The sequence below is a fragment of the Patella vulgata genome, chromosome 1, assembly GCF_932274485.2.
Source record: "Patella vulgata chromosome 1, xgPatVulg1.2, whole genome shotgun sequence".
Classification (NCBI taxonomy): Eukaryota; Metazoa; Mollusca; class Gastropoda; family Patellidae; genus Patella; species Patella vulgata.
This window is the reverse complement of record NC_065879.2, coordinates 81,707,872-81,728,714: the sequence shown is the minus strand read 5'-3', so window position 1 is coordinate 81,728,714 and position 20,843 is coordinate 81,707,872. Positions and strand designations below refer to the sequence as shown.

General features: G+C 34.0%; 1 protein-coding gene across 1 annotated transcript in view; it reads right to left on the bottom strand.

Moving 5' to 3' along the window:
• Nucleotides 1-20,843, bottom strand: part of LOC126824661 (doublecortin domain-containing protein 2) — a 43,790-nt gene that overhangs the window by 1,701 nt on the left and 21,246 nt on the right. The window contains exons 2-6 of the mRNA XM_056098941.1: nucleotides 20,617-20,674; nucleotides 5,664-5,740; nucleotides 4,640-4,774; nucleotides 3,124-3,279; nucleotides 198-314 (exon numbers count right to left, since the gene is read on the bottom strand). Coding sequence (XP_055954916.1) covers nucleotides 198-314; nucleotides 3,124-3,279; nucleotides 4,640-4,774; nucleotides 5,664-5,740; nucleotides 20,617-20,674 — 543 coding nt within the window. The remainder of the gene's footprint in view (nucleotides 1-197; nucleotides 315-3,123; nucleotides 3,280-4,639; nucleotides 4,775-5,663; nucleotides 5,741-20,616; nucleotides 20,675-20,843) is intronic.

Genomic DNA, 20,843 nt, shown 5'->3' with positions numbered 1-20,843 from the left:
ACCACGCGTTCACCGATTCAGCCACCCAACTATATGGAAAACAAGTTACTTGGATGTTTATTTATAGCGATGTTTCCGAACGGCTCGACATTTTGATCTGAAACTTTCAAATTGGCTTTTTTTCTATATGTTTGCATACTTTTATTTCAGAGACACTGTGAAAACTGGGAATACCCCTTTAATAGAAATATGTGCACCTTTGAGTGTATGTATTATTACTATTTTCTGAGCCTCCATATGATGATGTTGGATGGGAGGTGTCCGGTGTTGAGAATTTACTACTCTTTTGAGAACGGCTGATTGGGGGTAAATACCTGAAAATAAATCAAGTTTCAACACATGCAAACATTTGAACAAAAATCTGATTAAAACACAGATCCTATTTCATTTCAGTTCTATAGTTCAAAATTTCGTTTTACTTGTCTTTATTACACTAGGATCTGGAAGAGTTGTTATCATTGACGTGTTCTGAATGGTGTGAGGTATTAGCCAATGAAACCGTCTGTTATGACGAGCTTTAGGAGTGTTTTGCACGGAACTGTGGGTAATCCACTAGTAACATCAATGCTGATTGGTTAATCACATGTCTGACGTCATAGGTCAAAAGCTGCTTGTATGACCTCTGACGCGACCAATCGCTACAACCGGTCAGATCTTCATGTAGTGTAGGCCATCGAAAATATAAAACGAAATATAGATCTGTATTTTAATCAGATTGTTTTAACAATAAACTGTTAACAATTTAAAGTCACTGATTGCCATTTGTTTTTTTCAGACAATCTCATTTTTCATGGCTTCATCCATGCTAAAATGTACTCACATTGGATATTAAATATTTGATTAAACATACATTATGCAAGAGCTAAATCTGCCAACTGCAGGTCTTTCTTTAGGCCTGAAATATTATCTAAATTATCAATTAGACATTAATTAAATTATCCAGACCAGAATCAACTCACTATGGCATCGCTAGCCTGCGATATTTACTGGATTACTTAGAACCCGATCTGCTGCTTCTGATTAAATAAAAAAATGGATTATCGAGACTATGTTTTTTATCGTACCGACTTCAGTAATGATGATCGCGGCTAGGCCCAAAATTCAATCGCTAAATACTCGGTTCAGGGTGGATCAATTTGACTGAAATTTTCAGCAAATTCCCTTTACATTATCTAGTTTTTAACTATTATAGTGAAAACTACAGCTCTTTATCTAATCTCAATAATGTATCTTTAAGAAAACAAAATCAAAACATTCAATCGGATTAAAAAGAGGGCTGTCAAAAGATTTTAGACAAGATTACAGGCACCAACGACTTGTTTTGACTATATCCCGTTTAAACATTGTCTTCGGTGGATGCCAAATGTTGACAAAGTTTCATCATATCTTTGTAAACAGTGAACAGAATTGGGCCATTTTTGGAAGTATATTCCTTCTAATGGTAGGTTCCCACTATCATGATTCGTGCTGAGATTGAAATCGTAGTTTTAATTGTAGAGTAATTGTAGTGATCCTATCGTAGCCTTGTCATATATTAAGGTCAGTTGTAACATTCGTGTTGATCATATGAAAACGTATCCAAACGTATCTGCATGTTGCAAATCGTGGACTCAATAGGGACATTCCTATCGTAACACATCGCACATAGGTGGGATCCTAGAGGTTGCCAGGGATTCAGAATCTCTCAAATGGCGACCAGAGACTTTAAATGAAATATGAAAATAACACAAAAAAACAACTAACAAAACTTTTAAACATTTAAAAATGGAAAATCTGTTGATATCTGCAAAGTAATAAAGGACTGTCGCACAATTTTGATACTTGCTTCCAAATAAATAACATGCGGATAGATCCTCAACTGCCCATCCACGTCAACAGAGTAATAAAATATTGATATATTACCGTTCATTATTCAATAATAAATAACCTATATTTAATTTAACATTTTATATTTGTGGTGTCGTTCATCACACCCACGCAGTTTCACGGGTTATTCATTTAGACGCAGGTGTTGAAATTTTGCGACAGTTCCTAATATATGGGACACAAATCATAAAATATAATATGAATGTTTATACTTTAAATTTAGCCACAATATTTTTTACTGTTCAAATTTTTTCTCTATATTTCTTTCTAAATGTTATTAGCTATATATTATCAACTATCATTTTTATATTGAAACCATTAGTGGCAGGTATTCAAAAATAGTTAGCGAATTGTTTCTTAATTTTTGTTTTATACTTTAATTTTAGTCAAAATATCTTTTCCTGTTTAAATTTTTCTGCAAATCTTATTTCTAAAGGATATATAGCTACAGTATATATTATTATCAATTGTAACCATTAGTGGCCAGTTCAAAAAGGTAACAAATTGTTTCTTGATCATCACAGGCCTGGAAATAAGGCACCTGTCAGACACAATCCTGCTAGTGCCTATCAAACTATCATTTTGTCTGGTACTGATTTGACTTTTTTCTGTGTTTTTATCGATATATTAATGTCTTAGACAAAGTTAAAAATGTCGGGAATAATTTCAATAGTTAGGTACAAACAACACAACAAGAATTGTTATTTCCAACACTTTTGATCAATGATACTCAAGATTCAACTAGTTTTTTTAAATGTTCAAATTAACAATATTTAAAAATGATACTCAAATTCAACTACATGTAGTTTTTATTTAAATGTTCTCAATAATAATTCAAAATAGCAATCTATCAATGATACTCCAGATTCAACTAGTTATCTTTGCTAAATGTTCTCATTAATAATTCAAACTAGCAATATTTTAATGATACACAGATTCAAGTAGTTTTTTTAAAAAATATTCTCAATAACAATTAAAATTAGCCATTTTTTCAACGATACTCAGATTCAACTAGTTTGGTTTTTTTAAAAATGTTCTCAATAATAATTAAAATTAACAATGTCAATATTTCATACTTTTGATCTAATTCAAAGTAGCAATATTTTAATGATACACTGATTCAAGTAGTTTTTTAAAAAATATTCTCAATAATTATTAAAATTAGCCGTTTTTCAATGATACCGGTACTCAGATTCAACTAGTTTTTTAAAAAAAAAAATGTTCTCAATAATAATTAAAATTAACAATATTTCATACTTTTGATCTACTCTGGGTGAAGTGATGAGGTTTCTGGCAGCACTATCTCGATAGTTGACTTCACGTAACCTATCATGATGACGAACAGCAACATATTTGCCACCATGTTCTATCTGCTTCGGATCATTGATTTTAACTCCTTCCTTTGTATATAATCTGAAAAGACGAACAATGCAAAATGCTTGATATGCTTGATAACGACTAGTGAATTCTTGTGTATATAATATAGTGATTTTTATCCATAGAACTGTGTTGTGTTATATTACGTTCAATCGCTAAATGCCATTCAAAGATTATATCAGACTTTTACTATTTACTTACTTAGCAACCAGTTATTTGTTGCGATATTCGGATCTAAAGTACATGCTTTAACTCATAAAGGCCACCCCCTCCCAGCTTCCTATATAAGTTACAATCAAGGTGTCAGATCTAAAGCGCAAGTATTAAAACATTAGGCCCCAGCTCTCTATATAAGTTACAATCGAGGCGTCCAGGGCTGCTGACAACCAGTATCGCAGCGCAATTTGCGATACATTTTTTGTCCGTTGCTAACCAAAAATTAAAATCTAACGTTTTTGATTCGCAGTTACTGCGAATTATTAATATGCCTGTCATTTTGGATATTGACACAAGAATAATCCACATTTTGAAGACTAGAAGGCTTACTCAACACTTTCAATGTATATAAAATGTTGAATAAAATTTTATAAACAAAACTGAATTCTCCGTGTGACATTTTCTTCTCGAACTATCCAGACACAATACTATATAACACAGGGACATAACTCTATGAATAGGGACTATTAAACTGGAAATAGGGAATCAGGTAGTACCACTCACGTTGCGAGACATCAAGTAATTATATCAAATTCATTTTGAAAGAAATAAATCCAGTGTATCCTCCACGTATTGTAAATAAAATATAAAAAAATAAATACATGTTAACGTATTGTAAAATGATAAATCAAAGTAAAAATTCCCATAAAATATTATTGTTTATATTGCATGTGTCTAGTTAATCGAGGTGCGCCCGATTGAACAAAAATAGTAATACAAGATAAAAAGCAGACGAAATTGTTTTCTAACGAAGATTTCTAACGTAACAAAAAAATAACAATTAAAATGAGTGGGGCTTAGGATGTCACTGTCAAGAATTGGCTTCAGACATAAGACCTAACTAAATGTCTACATCACATTCACAAACTGTCACAAGTACGTGTGGTAGTGCTCAAAAATCTAAGAATAGTCAGAATGGAATCTAATTATATTTGTTATGAATTAAAGTAATATCTTGTTATTTAGGTGTTTTACATTGAAACTGAAAAACTGCTAATCAATCTTTAAATTTGCTAATCAAATTTGGCAAAATTGGACTGTTTGATTAGCAGTGCTGCTAATCAACTGTGAAAAATTACCGACAGCCCTGGAGGCGTCAGATCTAAAGCAAAAGTATTAAAACATTAGGCCCCCAGCTTCCTATATAAGTTACAATCAAGGCGTCTGGCTATTTACTTACTTAGCAACTGGACCAGTTATTTGTTGTGATATTCTCTCAGATACAGCATCTTTAATAACTTCTAGATCACCCTGCATCCAACTTGTTAACAAAATAGTTCGGGGTTCGTTAACATCATCTCCATTCGGCCAACACCTTAAATAAAAAAAAACCCCAAACAAATTCATTTTCAAATTTATCATAAAATTTAATATATTATATAAGTAAAGTATAGCAAACGTGGTTTTAAACATCTATTCGACAACACTAGCGTATGTTCGAACTAACATCTGTAATTCTTCTTTTCACTTGCACACAAGACAGAAATGGGGTTTAACATCCACTCGACACAAACAAGATCATTTTGGGACCAACCTATGGTTCAATTTTATTTCAATAACGAAATAGGGTTGAGCATCTTACTTCTCTACACCAATGGCACACATGGGACATCTGATGTTCGTCAGGGAGCTGGTGTATCAGCTGAATTCCAACTTCCATGGGTACTTTAACATTGACCCATGGGGATAACGGTGGCTAAGTGGGTAAGGTGCTGGCTTGCTAGCCTGGAGGATGAGTGTTCCATCCCTGCACCTGTCTAGTCGTTCAGATGATACGAAAAACCGAGGTCCCGTGTACACATTGGTGTGCACGTTAAAGATCCCTTGACAGGTGGAATATGATATAAGAGTAGGCCGTAGTGCAGCTGTCAGGGCAAAATTTCCCTCATAGCACACTGTATGGCGTATGCCCGTCTATATTAGCCCAGTTCGGAGCAGAACAGTAGGACGTTAAACTTATTTCATTACACTGACCCAAACATGTACACATGTCCCATATCAATGACAAGGTGGTAACAAGGCTGGAAAATCTCCAGGAACTTTTTTGGTTAACACCCAGACTCCCGGGATCTCCTGGTTAGTGAGACAGCGCCTTATTCACTGAGCCACTAAATATTCTCTGAACCCTGTGAAGCTCAACTAAATATGTTGAGAAAAAGTTTTGAAGTTCATGCCTCATCCAGGTATTTTACGAAGTAACTTACTTGATTATCTTGCCTTCATTTCTCATGTGTTTGCTTCTACCAGATGCTCGGAATTTGGAATGATAGACTGGTTCCACCTGTAAAATTAATCCAAAAATTAAATTTTAATTGTAGTGTACATAAACATAATTGTCCAAGATGACTTGTGGTGAGAGAGAAAGAGAAATCGCAATCAACATCCACTCGAACATCCAATCGACATAAACAGGTAATTTTATATCAATAATTCGCTTGTATCGACAGACCTTATGATCTAAATCGCAGCAGCAGTGAGAGAAAAATAAAAAATAAAACCTGACCAAAAAACATCAGTTTAGGATGGTGACCCTGGTGTCATGTTAAAAAGCATACACTATTAAAATGATCATGTGTTTAGATGCTGTTTGAATTTTTAATAAGGTATGTTGCCATGCAGTGTGCTATGAGAGAAATTTTACGTGGGCAGTGGCACTATGACCTACTCTTATATCAAAATCCAACTGCTAAGGGATCTGTTACGGAAGCTCGGTTTTCTGTCCCATCCGAACGACTAGACAGCTATCCTTGTCAGGTCCTCCGTCCTGCACCACTAACAAGAGGGAAACCACGTCGGAAAATCCTGATGAACTTTCTGAGCTGATGCAGGGATCGACACATGACCCCAAGATTAGCCAGCCAGCATCTTACCCACTTAGCCACCGTGGTTGCCCTTATCTATAGTCTAGTCTAGTCTAGTCTATGGTACTTTTATCCAGACAAAATCAATATTAATCTATTATTCAAATTTAAAATATTGTCTAAGTAATGACATTGTGTCTTGACATCAATTTTAACAAGAAAAACGTAAAGTTTTAACCAAAAAATTCTACTTTCTGGAATGGAATGTAGATGTGAAATGGGGTTGAACGGCCTACTTTTCTACATGGAATTCTACTTTCAGGAATGGAATGTAGATGTGTATTGGGGTTGAACGGCCTACTTTTCTACATGGAATTCTACTTTCTGGAATGGAATGTAGATGTGTATTGGGGTTGAACGGCCTACTTTTCTACATGGAATTCTACTTTCTGGAATGGAATGTAGATGTGTATTGGGGTTGAACGGCCTACTTTTCTACATGGAATTCTACTTTCTGGAATGGAATGTAGATGTGTATTGGGGTTGAACGGCCTACTTTTCTACATGGAATTCTACTTTCAGGAATGGAATGTAGCTGAGAGATGAGATTTAGAACCCTGAATTCTACTTTCAGGAATGGGGGGAAAGCAAGAGAGTCAACTCAACATAAACTAGATCATTTTGGGACTAACATGATTCAATTTTATTACAATAATTTTCATACACGTAGAGGTCTTTAGCAGTGGGAGGAAGCTGGAGGACCTGGAGAAAACCCACAAGGATGGACAGACGACCCTTGTCACCTACAACCGGGGAATTTTCAGGAATGGAATGTAGACATGAGGTTAACACCCTCAAATTCTACTTTCAGCAATAGAACACCTTGATATATCCACTTTCGGTAAAGTTTAATGAATGGAGTGTAGTGGTGGGGTATATAAACCCCACAAACATATTGAATATTTTTTTTATTTCAGTGCGGTTTTTTTATCCGTGGAAAGAAACCAGAGGATAGCTAGAAAATTCAATTTATTCATTTTACATTATCTATTTTTGAACTATTATAGCAAGAATGGCTAGCTCTTTATCTAAATCTTACATAATGCATCTTAAATTAGTTTCAATATATGTTTTTAGTCTAAATATATCATCAATCACCCAGTTTGTATGTGGGAAGGTATCTTTGAATCAATGACAAACAATTCAAACTCCCTAGAGGTTCCAACTATGCATGAAACCAAAAACTTACTTTATATAAAATTCATGATATTCTCTAAGTTTATATTTGTTACTATTGTTTGTTTGTTTGTGGGCTCAGGGTTCACAGATCACTACATATGTATGGCTATCCATAAGCTGATATTTGGGAGTGACATAGCTCTAGTGGCATTGCACTACTGCTTCTGGTTTCAGAGTTATACTACTACTTTCAGTTTTGTCGCTGGGCTCTAACTGTGTAACCCCAGGTAACAGCTAGTTATTTTGGTTTATTATATAAATATGAAATCAAATGAAATGGATTTTAACATCCTACTGTTCTGCTACGACTGGGCTGATGATTTTAGAAATATTATTTGCTTTTTGACTTATTTCATTAAAAACATAAACATAAGACCCCTACATGTCATCAAATTATCATATATTTATTTTCAGCTCAGGGTGGCCTTAGTTGCTAGGTAACCACCATAAACAAAAACTGCCAAATGCTTGAGTGATTTAACAACTTCAATACATCTCTAATTAATTTATCAACAAAACTAGTCGATAATTTGTATGATAATGGAATGCTATATATCACACTGTTTAACCAACACAGTGATTAACAAACTGTAATATAGGCTTCTTAATAAATATATATGGTAATCCTAGAGTATTTATTCGTTAATAATTTAGAAAAAGCTTTTGTATGTTGATTGTTACATTAATTTAAATTTAATTCAAATAAAGAAGTTGCTAGAAATCAATCTAACACCACATTTTCAATCTTTCGTTTTTTTTATACTTTTGATGGCCTACACTACATGAAGATCTGACCGGTTGTAGTCAGAAGTCCCCCATGGGTCATACGAGCGGCTTTTGACCTTATGACGTCAGACATTTGACTAACCAATCAGTGTTGATGTTTCAAGTAGGTATTGGGAAAGAGAGATAGAGAGAGAAATGAGGTTTAATGTCCACTTGACACAAACTAGGTCATTTCGGGACTAACATATGGTTTAATTTTATTTCAATAATTCGCTTGCACTTAGGGGTCTTTAGAAGTGGGAGGAAACCGGAGGATCCGGAGGAAACCCACGAGGTTGGACAGGCGACCCTACTCCTTGTCACATACAACCGGGGATTCGAAACCACGCCAGTTGACTCAATGACACTTGCTAAGTTAGCACTGCTAACCATTCGGCCATCCAACCCCCCACCCCCCTAGGTATTGGGAAATACAACTTTTGCTTTGTCTTCGCAGCGAATGTCTACCCACATTTACGTGCACCGCACACCAAGAACTCGCAACAACAGACAATTACATTGGCTAATTCCTCACATCAACCAGAAGACCGGTTATATTTACACATGTAACAACTCTTCCAGATCCTAGTGTAGTGAAGGCAAGTGAACTATAAAAAACGCAACGAAATAGGATCTGTAGTTTAATTAGATCATGTAGAGCATGATAACTCGGAAATTTGAAATCATAAAATGTTCATAAATTAAACATGCAGTTGACATGTGTTTGGCAGAGCAAAGATATTTTTAATGTGGTGAACTAAATAATAAATAACTCGAGATATTTCATCAATAACCTTTTAGAATTTGACGTATGGATTAATAATAACATTATCAAGCAGATTAAGTAATTGATTTACTCTTAACGCTGATAAAAACCTAATAAAATCTGCTATTATTAAAACCCATGGGATCATCAAAAGTGCAACTGCATATTTGTTAATATAGTAAAGTATTTCACAGTTCTCCATACTGTTAATCCTTTAATTTATTAGGGTTTCTGTTTTAAAAAATATATCCAAGCTTAATCGGACCCTGTGTTCACAAAGCATTCTCAGACTTCAGTTAAGAATTTACTCAACTTATCACTGTTTATGAAAAATATTTTTGATCCAGAAACACAAAAATTTGTACATAGTTTCTTATTGATGTATTTGACACAGTAAAACAACAAAAGTTTTATAAAGGGCTATATTTTAGTTGAAAGAAGGCGAACAATTTTTCAGTAAATTCTTAAGTTAAGAATGTTTTGTTAACCTGGGACCTGAACACCAAAACTCATTGTAGTATCGTAACTGTTTTACATTATTATTATTAAAGAGACATTCCCATGAAAGTATTCATATAGGGTGGTTATATCCAATAAAAGTATAGCAAATTTGGTATATATTGAAAGTAGAGACGCCCAATCTTACTAGAAAAATACTGGATTCCCTGAAAAAAAAAAACATGGGGCAAGCACTGGACAAAAATGTCAGGGTATCACTAATTGTCAGCTTGAGGGCTTATTGTCTGCCAGATTGACTTGAATATGTTTTTAGTTTGAATATATATCATCAAATTAACCAGTTAGTACATGGGGAAGGCATCTTTGGTGTATTGCCAGGAAGGCGCAGTTACAGGGCGTAACCAAAATTAATCCTTCCCACGAAGGCGCAGATATCGACTTGTCGGCTTTCGGTGGAAGAGAGGCATGTTGCAATTAGGACCCAATTAACGGTGTTAAAGATTTTATGAATTTATGTTCACTCTGAACCAACAAAACTCATTAAGGATGGCATGCAAGAAGCTAGTTGGAAAAGCCCATCTGAATGTTTTTGAAATTATGACATTTTTACAACAAGAACAAAATATTAATGAGATTAGAATCGTTCAGTATGCTGGGGGACATGAACCACCAAGTAAGAGATATAAATATGCTCAAATCTAAAGCCAGCTCCAGGAATTAAAAGGAAGACACGAGGAAGAGGAATTGACTTTAATCGAGTATTTAGACAGGGTGTCTTATTTGGCGAAATTAAATTTATAATTTTTGTTATAGCGTAGTTATGTTTTTATTTTTTTTATGCCAAAAATGATGCTAAAATGTTGGTTAATTAGTTACATTGGGGATTATGAAAGTGTAAATTCTTATCGTAACAATCTATAACACCACTGTTACGATTTTAATCCATTTTAATCCCTAGGAGCTGCATTCCCACGAAGTTGTCGAAAACGACCTCGTTTAATCCGTTACAGTCAATAACTGCGCCTTCGTGGGAATAAACCGCATCTTTAACCAGATTAAGTAATTGATTAACTGTTCTAACTGATTAAAACCTAATAAAGCTTGCTATATTGAATCTCAAGGGGAACATTTTCAGACGAGCAAATGCATATTATATTCATCTGATACTTTTATTAAATAAAGCCTATTTTAGCAATTCAGCAAATTTAAGACCACTAACTTTGTTAGATATTTTCTTTATTTTTTACTCCTCTTCTAAGCAGAAAGAATATGTGGCTAAGTGGGTAAGACGCTGGCTCGCTAGCCTGGAGGTCGGGTGTTCGATCCCTGCATTGGCCGAGAAAGTTCATCCAAATTTTCCGACGTGGTTACCCCTTGTCAGTGGTGCAGATTGGAGGGCCTGACAAGGACAGCTGTCTAGTCGTTCGGATGGGACGAAAAACCGAGGTCCCGTGTACACATTGGTGTGCACGTAAAAGATCCCTTGGCAGTTGAAATCCGATATAAGAGTAGGCCGTAGCACCGCTGCTCGGGCAAAATTTCCCTCAATGCACACTGTATGGCGTATGCCCGTCTTCATTAGCCCAGGTTAGGAGCAGAACAGTAGGACGTTAAACCCCATTTCATTTCTAAGCAGAAAGAATATTTCAATGTATGCTTTTAGGGCTTTATAAATCCCATTTGATTAAAATTAGTCCAGTCAGTGTAAAAAAGTAGGACGTTAAACACCCCATATAATTCATTGCATTTCATTAACGGTGGCATACAATTGACTTTATCGTGCTGGCTTACTCAAACTTATGACACCTTGAATAAAACTAAACATGATATTGATATTAAAGATGCATTATAAGATTTAGATAAAGAGCTGGCCGTTATAGCTATTTAGTTCAAACATAGATAATGCAAAATGAATATATAGAAAATTTCATTCAAATTACATTATCCTGAGCGAAGGTATCACTGTATGAAGATTTCAACAAAGTGTGTCATAGATTGTTGGTTATCCTAATAATGGTACTTGTTATTCGAGACTTAGCCTCGCCCTCGCCATTTTAAAATTAAATCTTTAAATGGCAACCGTGTTTAATCTCCGCCATCCAATCTGCCATATTGCCTACACTCGAAATTCAATATTTTAATCGTTATTTTATCTATCAACTAATTGTCAAGAGCGACTAAAAATTTTATCTATCAACTAATTGTCAAGAGCTACTAAAAATAAAAATATTTTATTGACGTAAGTTAAAACATGGACTGTAATACACAATCCATGATTAAACTGATATTTATCTAAATTCAACAGAGGCAGCAACCATTTTATTTCTATTCTGAGTAACAATAACCTTGTTTGTTTTTTCTAATTGATTGGTTCTAATCAAGAATTGATAAAGCAAGTAGAACGTTAACAGATTAATCCATCTGGATCAAATTAATTAATTGGCATTGTTTAATCTAATTGACAAATCTCCAATATGATCAAAGATTAACAGATAAGGCCCCGAGTTCATAAAGCATTCTCAGACTTAAGTTAAGAATTTACTCAAAAATTTTCGCCTTATTTTAACTTAAATATAGCCCTTTATAAAACTTCTGTTGTTTTAATGTATGAATACATCAATAAGAAACTATGTGCAAAGTGTTCTGTTTCTGGATCAAAGATATTTCTTATAAACAATGATTGAAAGTCTGAGAAGTCTTTGTGAACACAGGGTCTGATTAAGCTTGGATATATTTTTTAAAACAGAAACCCCTAATCAATTAAAGGATTAACAGCATGGAGAGCTGTGAAATACTTTACTATATTTACAAATATGCAATTGCACTTTTGATGATCCCTTGGGTTTTAATAATAGCAGATTTTATTAGGTTTTTATCAGCGTTAAGAGTAAATCAATTACTTAATCTGCTTGATAATGTTATTATTAATCCATACGTGATTGAAAGTTGAGTAAACTCTCAACTTAAGTCTGAGAATGCTTTGTGAACTTGGGGCAAGATCTGTGTACTATTAAGAATCAAATGAAATGAGGTTTAATAATGGCTAATCTGATGAAATAACAGATCCTATATCGTTTTATTTTTTTTTATAGTTCAAAATTTCGTTTTACTTGTCTTTACTACACTAGGATCTGGAAGCGTTGTTATATACATGTAACCCACCTTCTGGATGATGTGAGAGATTAGCCAATGTAATGGTCTGTTATGGCGAGTTTTTGCCGTGAGGTGTATGGAACTGTGGGTAACCCACTAGAAACATCAATGGTGATGGTTAATCAAATGTCTGACATCATAGGTCAAAAGCCACATGTATGACCTCTGACCTGACCTTCAACTACAACTGGTCAGATCTTCATGTAGTAGAGGCCATCGAAAGTAAAAAAAAAACAAAACGAAATATAGATCTGTATTTTAATTAGATTCAATAATGGCCTACTGTTCTGCTTCGACTGGGCTAGTGGAGACTCTGCTATACGAGAGAAATTTAATTTGGCAGTCAACATATATAAGATTTGCTATCGATTATAACAAGTTCTAGAAAGTGTATACTAGACCGTTATTGTTATTAACCTATAAAACAAACCAAACTGTTATTAAATAATTTATTTATTTTACGTTGGCAGGAATTCCAGGATAATGAAATTAATGGGTTCAGAAACATTTTTTCATAATACATGAGTTTCAAATTTTTCTGCGTAATAGTGCTACACCCACCGGATACAAATTAACAGCTAATGACAGAACTCGGAGAGAGAGAAATGGGGTTTAATGGTCATTTCAGGATTAACATATGGTTCAATTTTAAATCAATAATTCACATGTGCGTAGGAGTCTTTAGGAAACTGGAGAACCTGGAGAAAACCCACGAGGTTGGACAAGCGACCCTACTCCTTGTCACATACATCTGGGGAATCGAAACCTCGCCAGTTGATTCAATGATAGACCAATGCGCAGGCGCTAACCATTCACCAACCACCCAATCTTTAATGAAATAAAATGGAATTCCAACTGTCAAGGGATCTTTTATGTGCATGCCAATGTGTACGCAGGACCTCAGTTTTTCGTACCATCCGAATGACTAGAAAGCTGTCCTTGTCAGGCCCTCGGTCCTGAATCACTGACAAGGGGAAACCATGCCGGAAAATTTGGATGAACTTTCTCGCCCAATGCAGGGATCGAATACCCGACCTCCACACTAGCGAGCCAGCGTCTTACCCCCCAGCATTTCTGCATGTCTACTGTTCATCTGATTCCAGTATCCATTTGCCTACACCCAAATGTGTACGCAGGACATTTCTCATCTAACACAGAGATCACACCGGGGACCTCAACCTCCTGGTTACTGAGCAGCACCTGTACTCCTGGATAGTGAGTCAGCAACTTACACAACAAGCCACCAATGTTTTTCAAGAACTCACAATAAATATTTGTGGCGTGTATAGTCAAAGCAGCATATTAAATAATTAAATTTGCAGCACACAATTGTGAAACAATCCATAAAACCACACATGTGAAACATTTCAGCAAACCGTGAAGGTGCATTTAATTCCAGGGGATATATTCACAAAAACTTCAACAAAAATATTTTTTAAGAATTCTTCCCTTTCATTGGCCATAAGTTAAAATTTGTACTGGGATTTTACCTGTCAACCAATTAAATGGCTGTATCCTTAATATTTTGGATAAAGCTTTAGTGAATTAAACCTCGCCTCAGTGAATTTTAAAACAAAGATTCCAATTTGTGATCCCAAGGATTAACTTTACTGTTGTATAGCAGCATGCAATTAATGATGTGTTAGTTTTTGTGATTGGTTAAAGGAGTGGTGGTTTCAGTAAAAACTTGATTAAAGATTCATAATTCAATGAATACAAGATTAACTTAAGTTAATTGTCCTTAATTGAAAGATTAATTGACTTTGAAAGTGGTCAACAGTGGGTCAACAACCAGTACTGAAGGTCACTGAAAACTTAAAGTTGATGATCATCTTTGAGGAATTTTGATTCCTTGTAAGACAATGGAATTAGCAGGTGTATCACACGTCTAATAATGAACATCAGGTCAATGTTATTAGATAATATTATATGATGGTCCGTTTAATGAAGGCTACGAAGTATTATAACTTGTGAATAGATGTTAAATACTAATGAGGTTGTTGGTAACACCTTGACCATTATAAATGATCTCAGGTAGAAGCATATAACTAAGACAGGCTTTACCAGTAGACAAATTTATCGAGAGATCGCTACAGAGACCTGTACAAGACAGAACGAGGGCATGTTGACAATGGAAGCAGACGTGAATTAGAACGATGGCCGTAATGGCTATAATATGATATGTTCTATTCCGGTGTACTGTATTGGTTGTTAGAATTATAGATGGAATAACTTTTAATGTGTGTTCCTGCATTGTTGAAATAAAGAAGTCAAATCCACAGTCATCGTTGTCGTTAGATCTTTTAATATGTTACATCCTTTACAAAGTACAATATTGTGACAAATGCTAAAAGGTATGACAGTCCAAAAATGTTAAAATTAAATTTTTTTGCAACATTCAGCATATGCTGTGGATGATAACAAACAAGTCAGTGCCACCTATAAATGATGGGTAAAATATTTTGATGGGGCTCTTTTTAATTTGATTGAATCCAAGTCGAGAGATTTTCTGAATTAAATGTTAAATAAACAATCTGAGTATAATTTAGAGTGGATCATATAAGATACTAGCGGTTGAACCGGCATAGCATGGGTATAGCCATGAACCGTAAGTGATAGTCTATCGCTACCAGGCCTATGTTACTCCCCAGTCCGAGCTACTCCTAAACACCAAATTTCAGCCTCATCAGCTGGCAGCCCAAGTGTAGCCACTAACCCTGAACAGACGGACAGAGAAACCAATGACAGTCACAAAGTATTGATTGTCAAAAAAATGCACAATCAGACTCCACAACTTTTTAAGAGTTGAGAAATGAAAGGTTTATATTATTCATTACTCAACGGTTCATTGGTTTTACATACTGATATGCTCGGAGTACAACATTAATAATAAATAATATGAAAGAAATGAAAGCTAAATCATATTCAGTGGCATGTCTTCTTATATTTATGAAACTAATTTTAAGGAGAGGCTTGACCTATCTTTATCTTAACTGATTGGTACATTAGATCATGTAAAGACAATTGTCAAATCAGATAAGTTGTAAACAACTCAAGTAGGAAAAGATAACTTTAATGCATAATTCTGATCATTTCAGGCCCTAAACAACAGTTGCTCACAGAGAAAATAAATATTTGTAACATAATAAAGTTACAAATTTTGATTATGCATTTTAAAGGCTGTATGGCTCACTTTTTTGGAACCTTAACTTAAAATAGCAGAAAACAGGTCTAAAAACATATATTAATGTAATATGAATGTATATAAAGTGATTTATATTCAATTTGTTAAATTTCTATTGTAATTACTAATCAATTATGTTCGGTGAAATATGTGAACAGTTCAAATTGAAGGCAGTCGTTCAAATTGCCCATTCAACACGTTTTTATTATTATTCTTCAGTTGTTGTGAAATCAGCTATTACTAATTTCTTCCGCATTGTCTAGTTGGATATGCTTTTCTTTGTTCATTACAAATGGCACCCAAAACAAAAGAATTACACAACTCATGTACTGGTCATAAAATGTTCATTGCATGTCTTAAATATTGGATATTTGAATCTCATATCTTCACAACAAGATAACAACATCAACATTGATTGATCATGAAATGGACCAATATTGAATTCTAATTTGGTTTTTTTATTATGAAAAATATGGAGTTACGGTTTAATAGCTCCTTTAAGGACATTACGAATCCATGCTAAAATATACTAAAACTGATTACCATATTCAACATTTAATTATGAAAATAAAACCACAATATTAACAGTAGACAATCGCTTGGCTTGGATCAATTGAATTATAAAGAGGCATGAAGGAAGGCACTGACTTGTTTCAGTCATCTTCAGAGGATGCGATTGATGACAAATGTTCAATTCACTATATTTTTGTAAACACTAAACTGAATTGAACCATTATGGACTTGTATTCTATTTAGAGATTTAACTTTGACAATTTTGTAGTTGTGCAAAGGATTCAAAATCCCTCCAACAACAAGCTTTAAATTGTGGAATGTTAGTTTCATTTTGAAATGATGAAGTGTTAATTTCATGCATACATGTAGGGTATGATTGGATGTATTTTAAATTTACATCTCATGAGACAAGATAATGTTATATATACCATTCACCAAACATAATAAACCTTTACCACAATAACAAGATGGCCACCATAATTACATATAATCATGCACCCAACTAGAGATAACAACAGAGCGCAAATTTCAAACGCATAATTCTCAATAATTAAATATTTCAGATTCGCCGGTTCGCCAGAAAAACGACGGATTGTTAAACAGATATGTATCAGTCAGTTCCTTGTTGATCAAATAAATATTTAAATTATCAATCATGCCATCATTCTTGCTAATTAGATTATCGGAAATTTTAACCATGGACCGAATATATGGTCCATGATCTACCGTCTAGGCGTCTCAAAACCCTGTTTATATTACAGTATACCATGTTTAAAGGGACAATAACACGGGACAATAACACTCTTGCTGGCTTGACAGTTCCAGAAAATAAAAAATAGCCTTATTCTAAGTACTAGATGTGTTAGTGTCCTACCTGTTGTGTAAATTATCCATTAAATCCTATTTTACTTGTCCAGAGGGTTCAAAAATATTTTTAAATCCAAGTCACATTTGAAAAGCTTTACATCAGGCTTTTCAAATCATTTAGTTGAATTTTTCCAATTTTTTAAATTGGGTGTGTTAAGATGAAATTTGTATCATCAATTAATTGGAATATTGTAAAATAGTACAATTTGTTGACCAGTATAAAGATTGGGACATATTATTCAGTTACAACAAGAGTGGTATTGAGCCTTTAAGCATTTCAGGCACGATTTCTGAGAATGCAATAGTTAAATTTCATAAAGTGCAAGCGTTCCGTATTCATGCTTTTATAAACAGTTTTCTGCACATACATCAATATTAAATCATCAATGGTTTTTTTCCACAAATGAAATCAACTTTTCTGTGAAGAAATCCCCAATTGTCCGAGGAACGTTTCCAAGAACAGTCATCAATAGTTCAGAGAACTGACACTTATCCCACACAGGTGAAAACACAGTTTATTGCTTACACCACCACATTAATTAAGGTAATAGTACAAAGTTATTTTAGTGTCCAGGTTTAGAAAACTAAAATGTAATTAAAATTTTAAATCAATATTTCCAATATTTCTTTGACATCTAAAAAAATTGGTCCAGAAATCCACTTCCAAGTCCCTTTTTTGTTATTGTAATCCAGTAGACAGCATTGTGTCAAATTCTTAAAAGATAAAATCCAAGACTGTGACAAATTTACGGCTTACTGAAAGTACTGCCGATAGGTACGTGTACAAGAATCCCTGTACCAGTTGATAAAGGTCAAGCGTCCAAAACATGTCCTGGATTAATAATACTCTACTTCTGCTATTAACAGCCTTGTCAAGTTCGTTGCTTGGGGAATATTAATAACCTTTACTAAATTCATAAGATGTTCAATTAATTGCAAATTGTTCATTTTTGTGCATCTTCATTATGTTTATAGGCAACATGCAAGTGATGAATAAAAAGGAGAAAAAAAACCATAGATGTGATTATCGTCCTTATCTGAATAAAACTACACTGTCACTATCTCCGACATCAACTAATATGAGAGTCAATAGTGAGGCAAACATGTTGCCCACTGCAGTACCTCATGAATTTTGGAATATTTTGACTCATAAAATTGGATATGGAAGCAAAGTTTCATTCAGATTAGGAAAAATGATAAAATGTATGAATTAAAAGGAAGTAACTCTGTGTGAATATTTGATATATTAGTTAAAATAATAGTAGAATCTAAGCCTAAAAGCCTACAGTTTCTTTTAATGTTTACTAATCATTATTGAATAACATCTATTAAAACTAATGGAATTTAATCTGTTATCCATCTCTCATAAAATATTTACTGATATTAATTCAATGGAATCATTGGTTTAAAACAAATAAAAGAAAATATATTGATTTGAAAGGTTTACAGTATCCAGTAATCTGGAAATGCATTAGAAGAAACAGTCCAAAAATTTCTTTTCAATTTAACCGAATATTCAAAAAGTATTAAATGTGATAATAGAGAGGTTTCACAACTTTACATTTACATTTAAATTTAGACGGTAAAGCGTCGTCAGCTTTTGGGACGTTTGACGAGAAGCGCAAGTCATAAAAGTAAAAGTGTGGCAGATGGATAGCAGCCTCCATAACTGTAAATTCACAACACTTATAACTAAACCATGTTTAATATGATCCAGTCCATAATTTTTCTCTGAATCATAGTTTTCTCAAACTAAATCCAAAGAAGACCTTCTTTATAGACAAAATAAGAAAAGGCGGAGACAAAACATGTCCATGCTTTAGTAATCTCATTTTCATTGATCTATCTGAGATGTAGGCCAATCGAGATCGTGAACCTAGTTTGTGTTGCCACCAAGTACATGTAACTGTAAGTATGAATTTAGCGAAACGTCATAATGTACACTTAGACTTACGCTTATAATAAATGCCAAATGTAACTGTTAAGCTGCTAACCTTTTTAATGATATATTTCATAGGATACAAAAAAAAAGAGATCAAATTCTATTAGTCTCAATTACTGATAAAAGTTTCTGAGAACTTCATATCCACACAGTGCCATTTCCTTTTAAAAGTGTGATTGTAAAATTTTTTGCTTTTGAGAGAAATGAAATGAATAATGTATTACCACTTTTTCAGGTTGTCCTCCCTACAGAAATTAAATATAAGACAATAAAAATGAAAATGAAATGAAACTAAATGATACAAAATAGTGAGTTGTGAAACCAAATTTAACTGAAATATAGATATTTAATACCAATTTCAGAGCTACAATGGCTATACATGTATTTTATGCCATATGAAATTCATTTAACTGTCAAAAACTATTGTTCGCTAAACATGTAAATAGGTTTGAACTATTCAGTGACCGACTGTATATTCTGTGATTTCATGTGCTTTGAAATGGTCCAAGGCTGAGTAGTTTCTGGCATGAGCTAAAAAAAAAACCCATGTGAAAAAAACATTTTCGCACATAATTTCAGGGAGAGAGAAATGGAGTTTAATGTCCACTCAACACAACCTAGGTCAATTCAGGACTAACACAAGGTTTCAATTTCATTTCAATAATTCGCTTGCACGTAGGGGTCTTTAGCTGTAGGAGGAAACGGGGGGACCCGGAGAAAATCGACGAGCTTGGACAGATGACCCTACTCCTTGTCACATACAAGCGGGGAATCAAAATCATGCCACTTGACTCAAACACACACCTTGTGATTTCACGCGCACACATTAAACCACAAGACCACCCAACCTCAGGGAGAGAGAGAGAGAGAGAAATGGGGTTTAACGTCCACTCGACACAAACTAGGTCATTTTGGGACTAACATATGGTTTAAATTTTATTTCAATAATTCGCTTGCGCGTAGAGGTCTTTAGCAGTGGGAAGAAACCGGAGGACCCAGAGAAAACCCACGAGGTTGGACAGACGACCCTACTCCTTGTCACCCAACTTTGGGAAACCGAGGTGGTTAAATACTAAAGGGTTAAATATGGTACGAACAAGTAACCAAGGATTTCAGATTATTACTGTCATTAAAATACTGTACAGTGTTTTCATAATAATTAAATGAAATAATAATAAATACTACTAAAGTCGATAAAGATCCGAGACTCTAAATTAATTAATAATAAATACTACAAGTGTCTAATTATGAACCTTAACTAAAGGACTGGGCCCTTATTCACGAAAACTTAAACTAAGTTACAATCAAGAATTTTAAGAAATACTGCAACTTCATTGGATATATGCAAATTGATTTTACTGGTCAGCCAATCGAATTGCAGTATTTCTTAAAATTTCGATTGTATCTTAGTTTAAGTTTTCATGAATAAGGGTCCTGATCAATATTTTTAATATGCTTCACTACTTACATAATAATTATTAACTTTATTATTTCTTTTTCTTGGATTAGGATCTATTTCTGAATACCTGAAACAAAGAAAGGTAGATTGATTAAAACATGGATTTAACAACTCATAAAATACATAAGCTTATAGTTTCTTAGTCGACCCGCACAACTACCAGTACACACTTTTAATGACTGACATTATTCTCTTTAATGATCTTAATGACCTGACATTATTCCCTTTAACACACT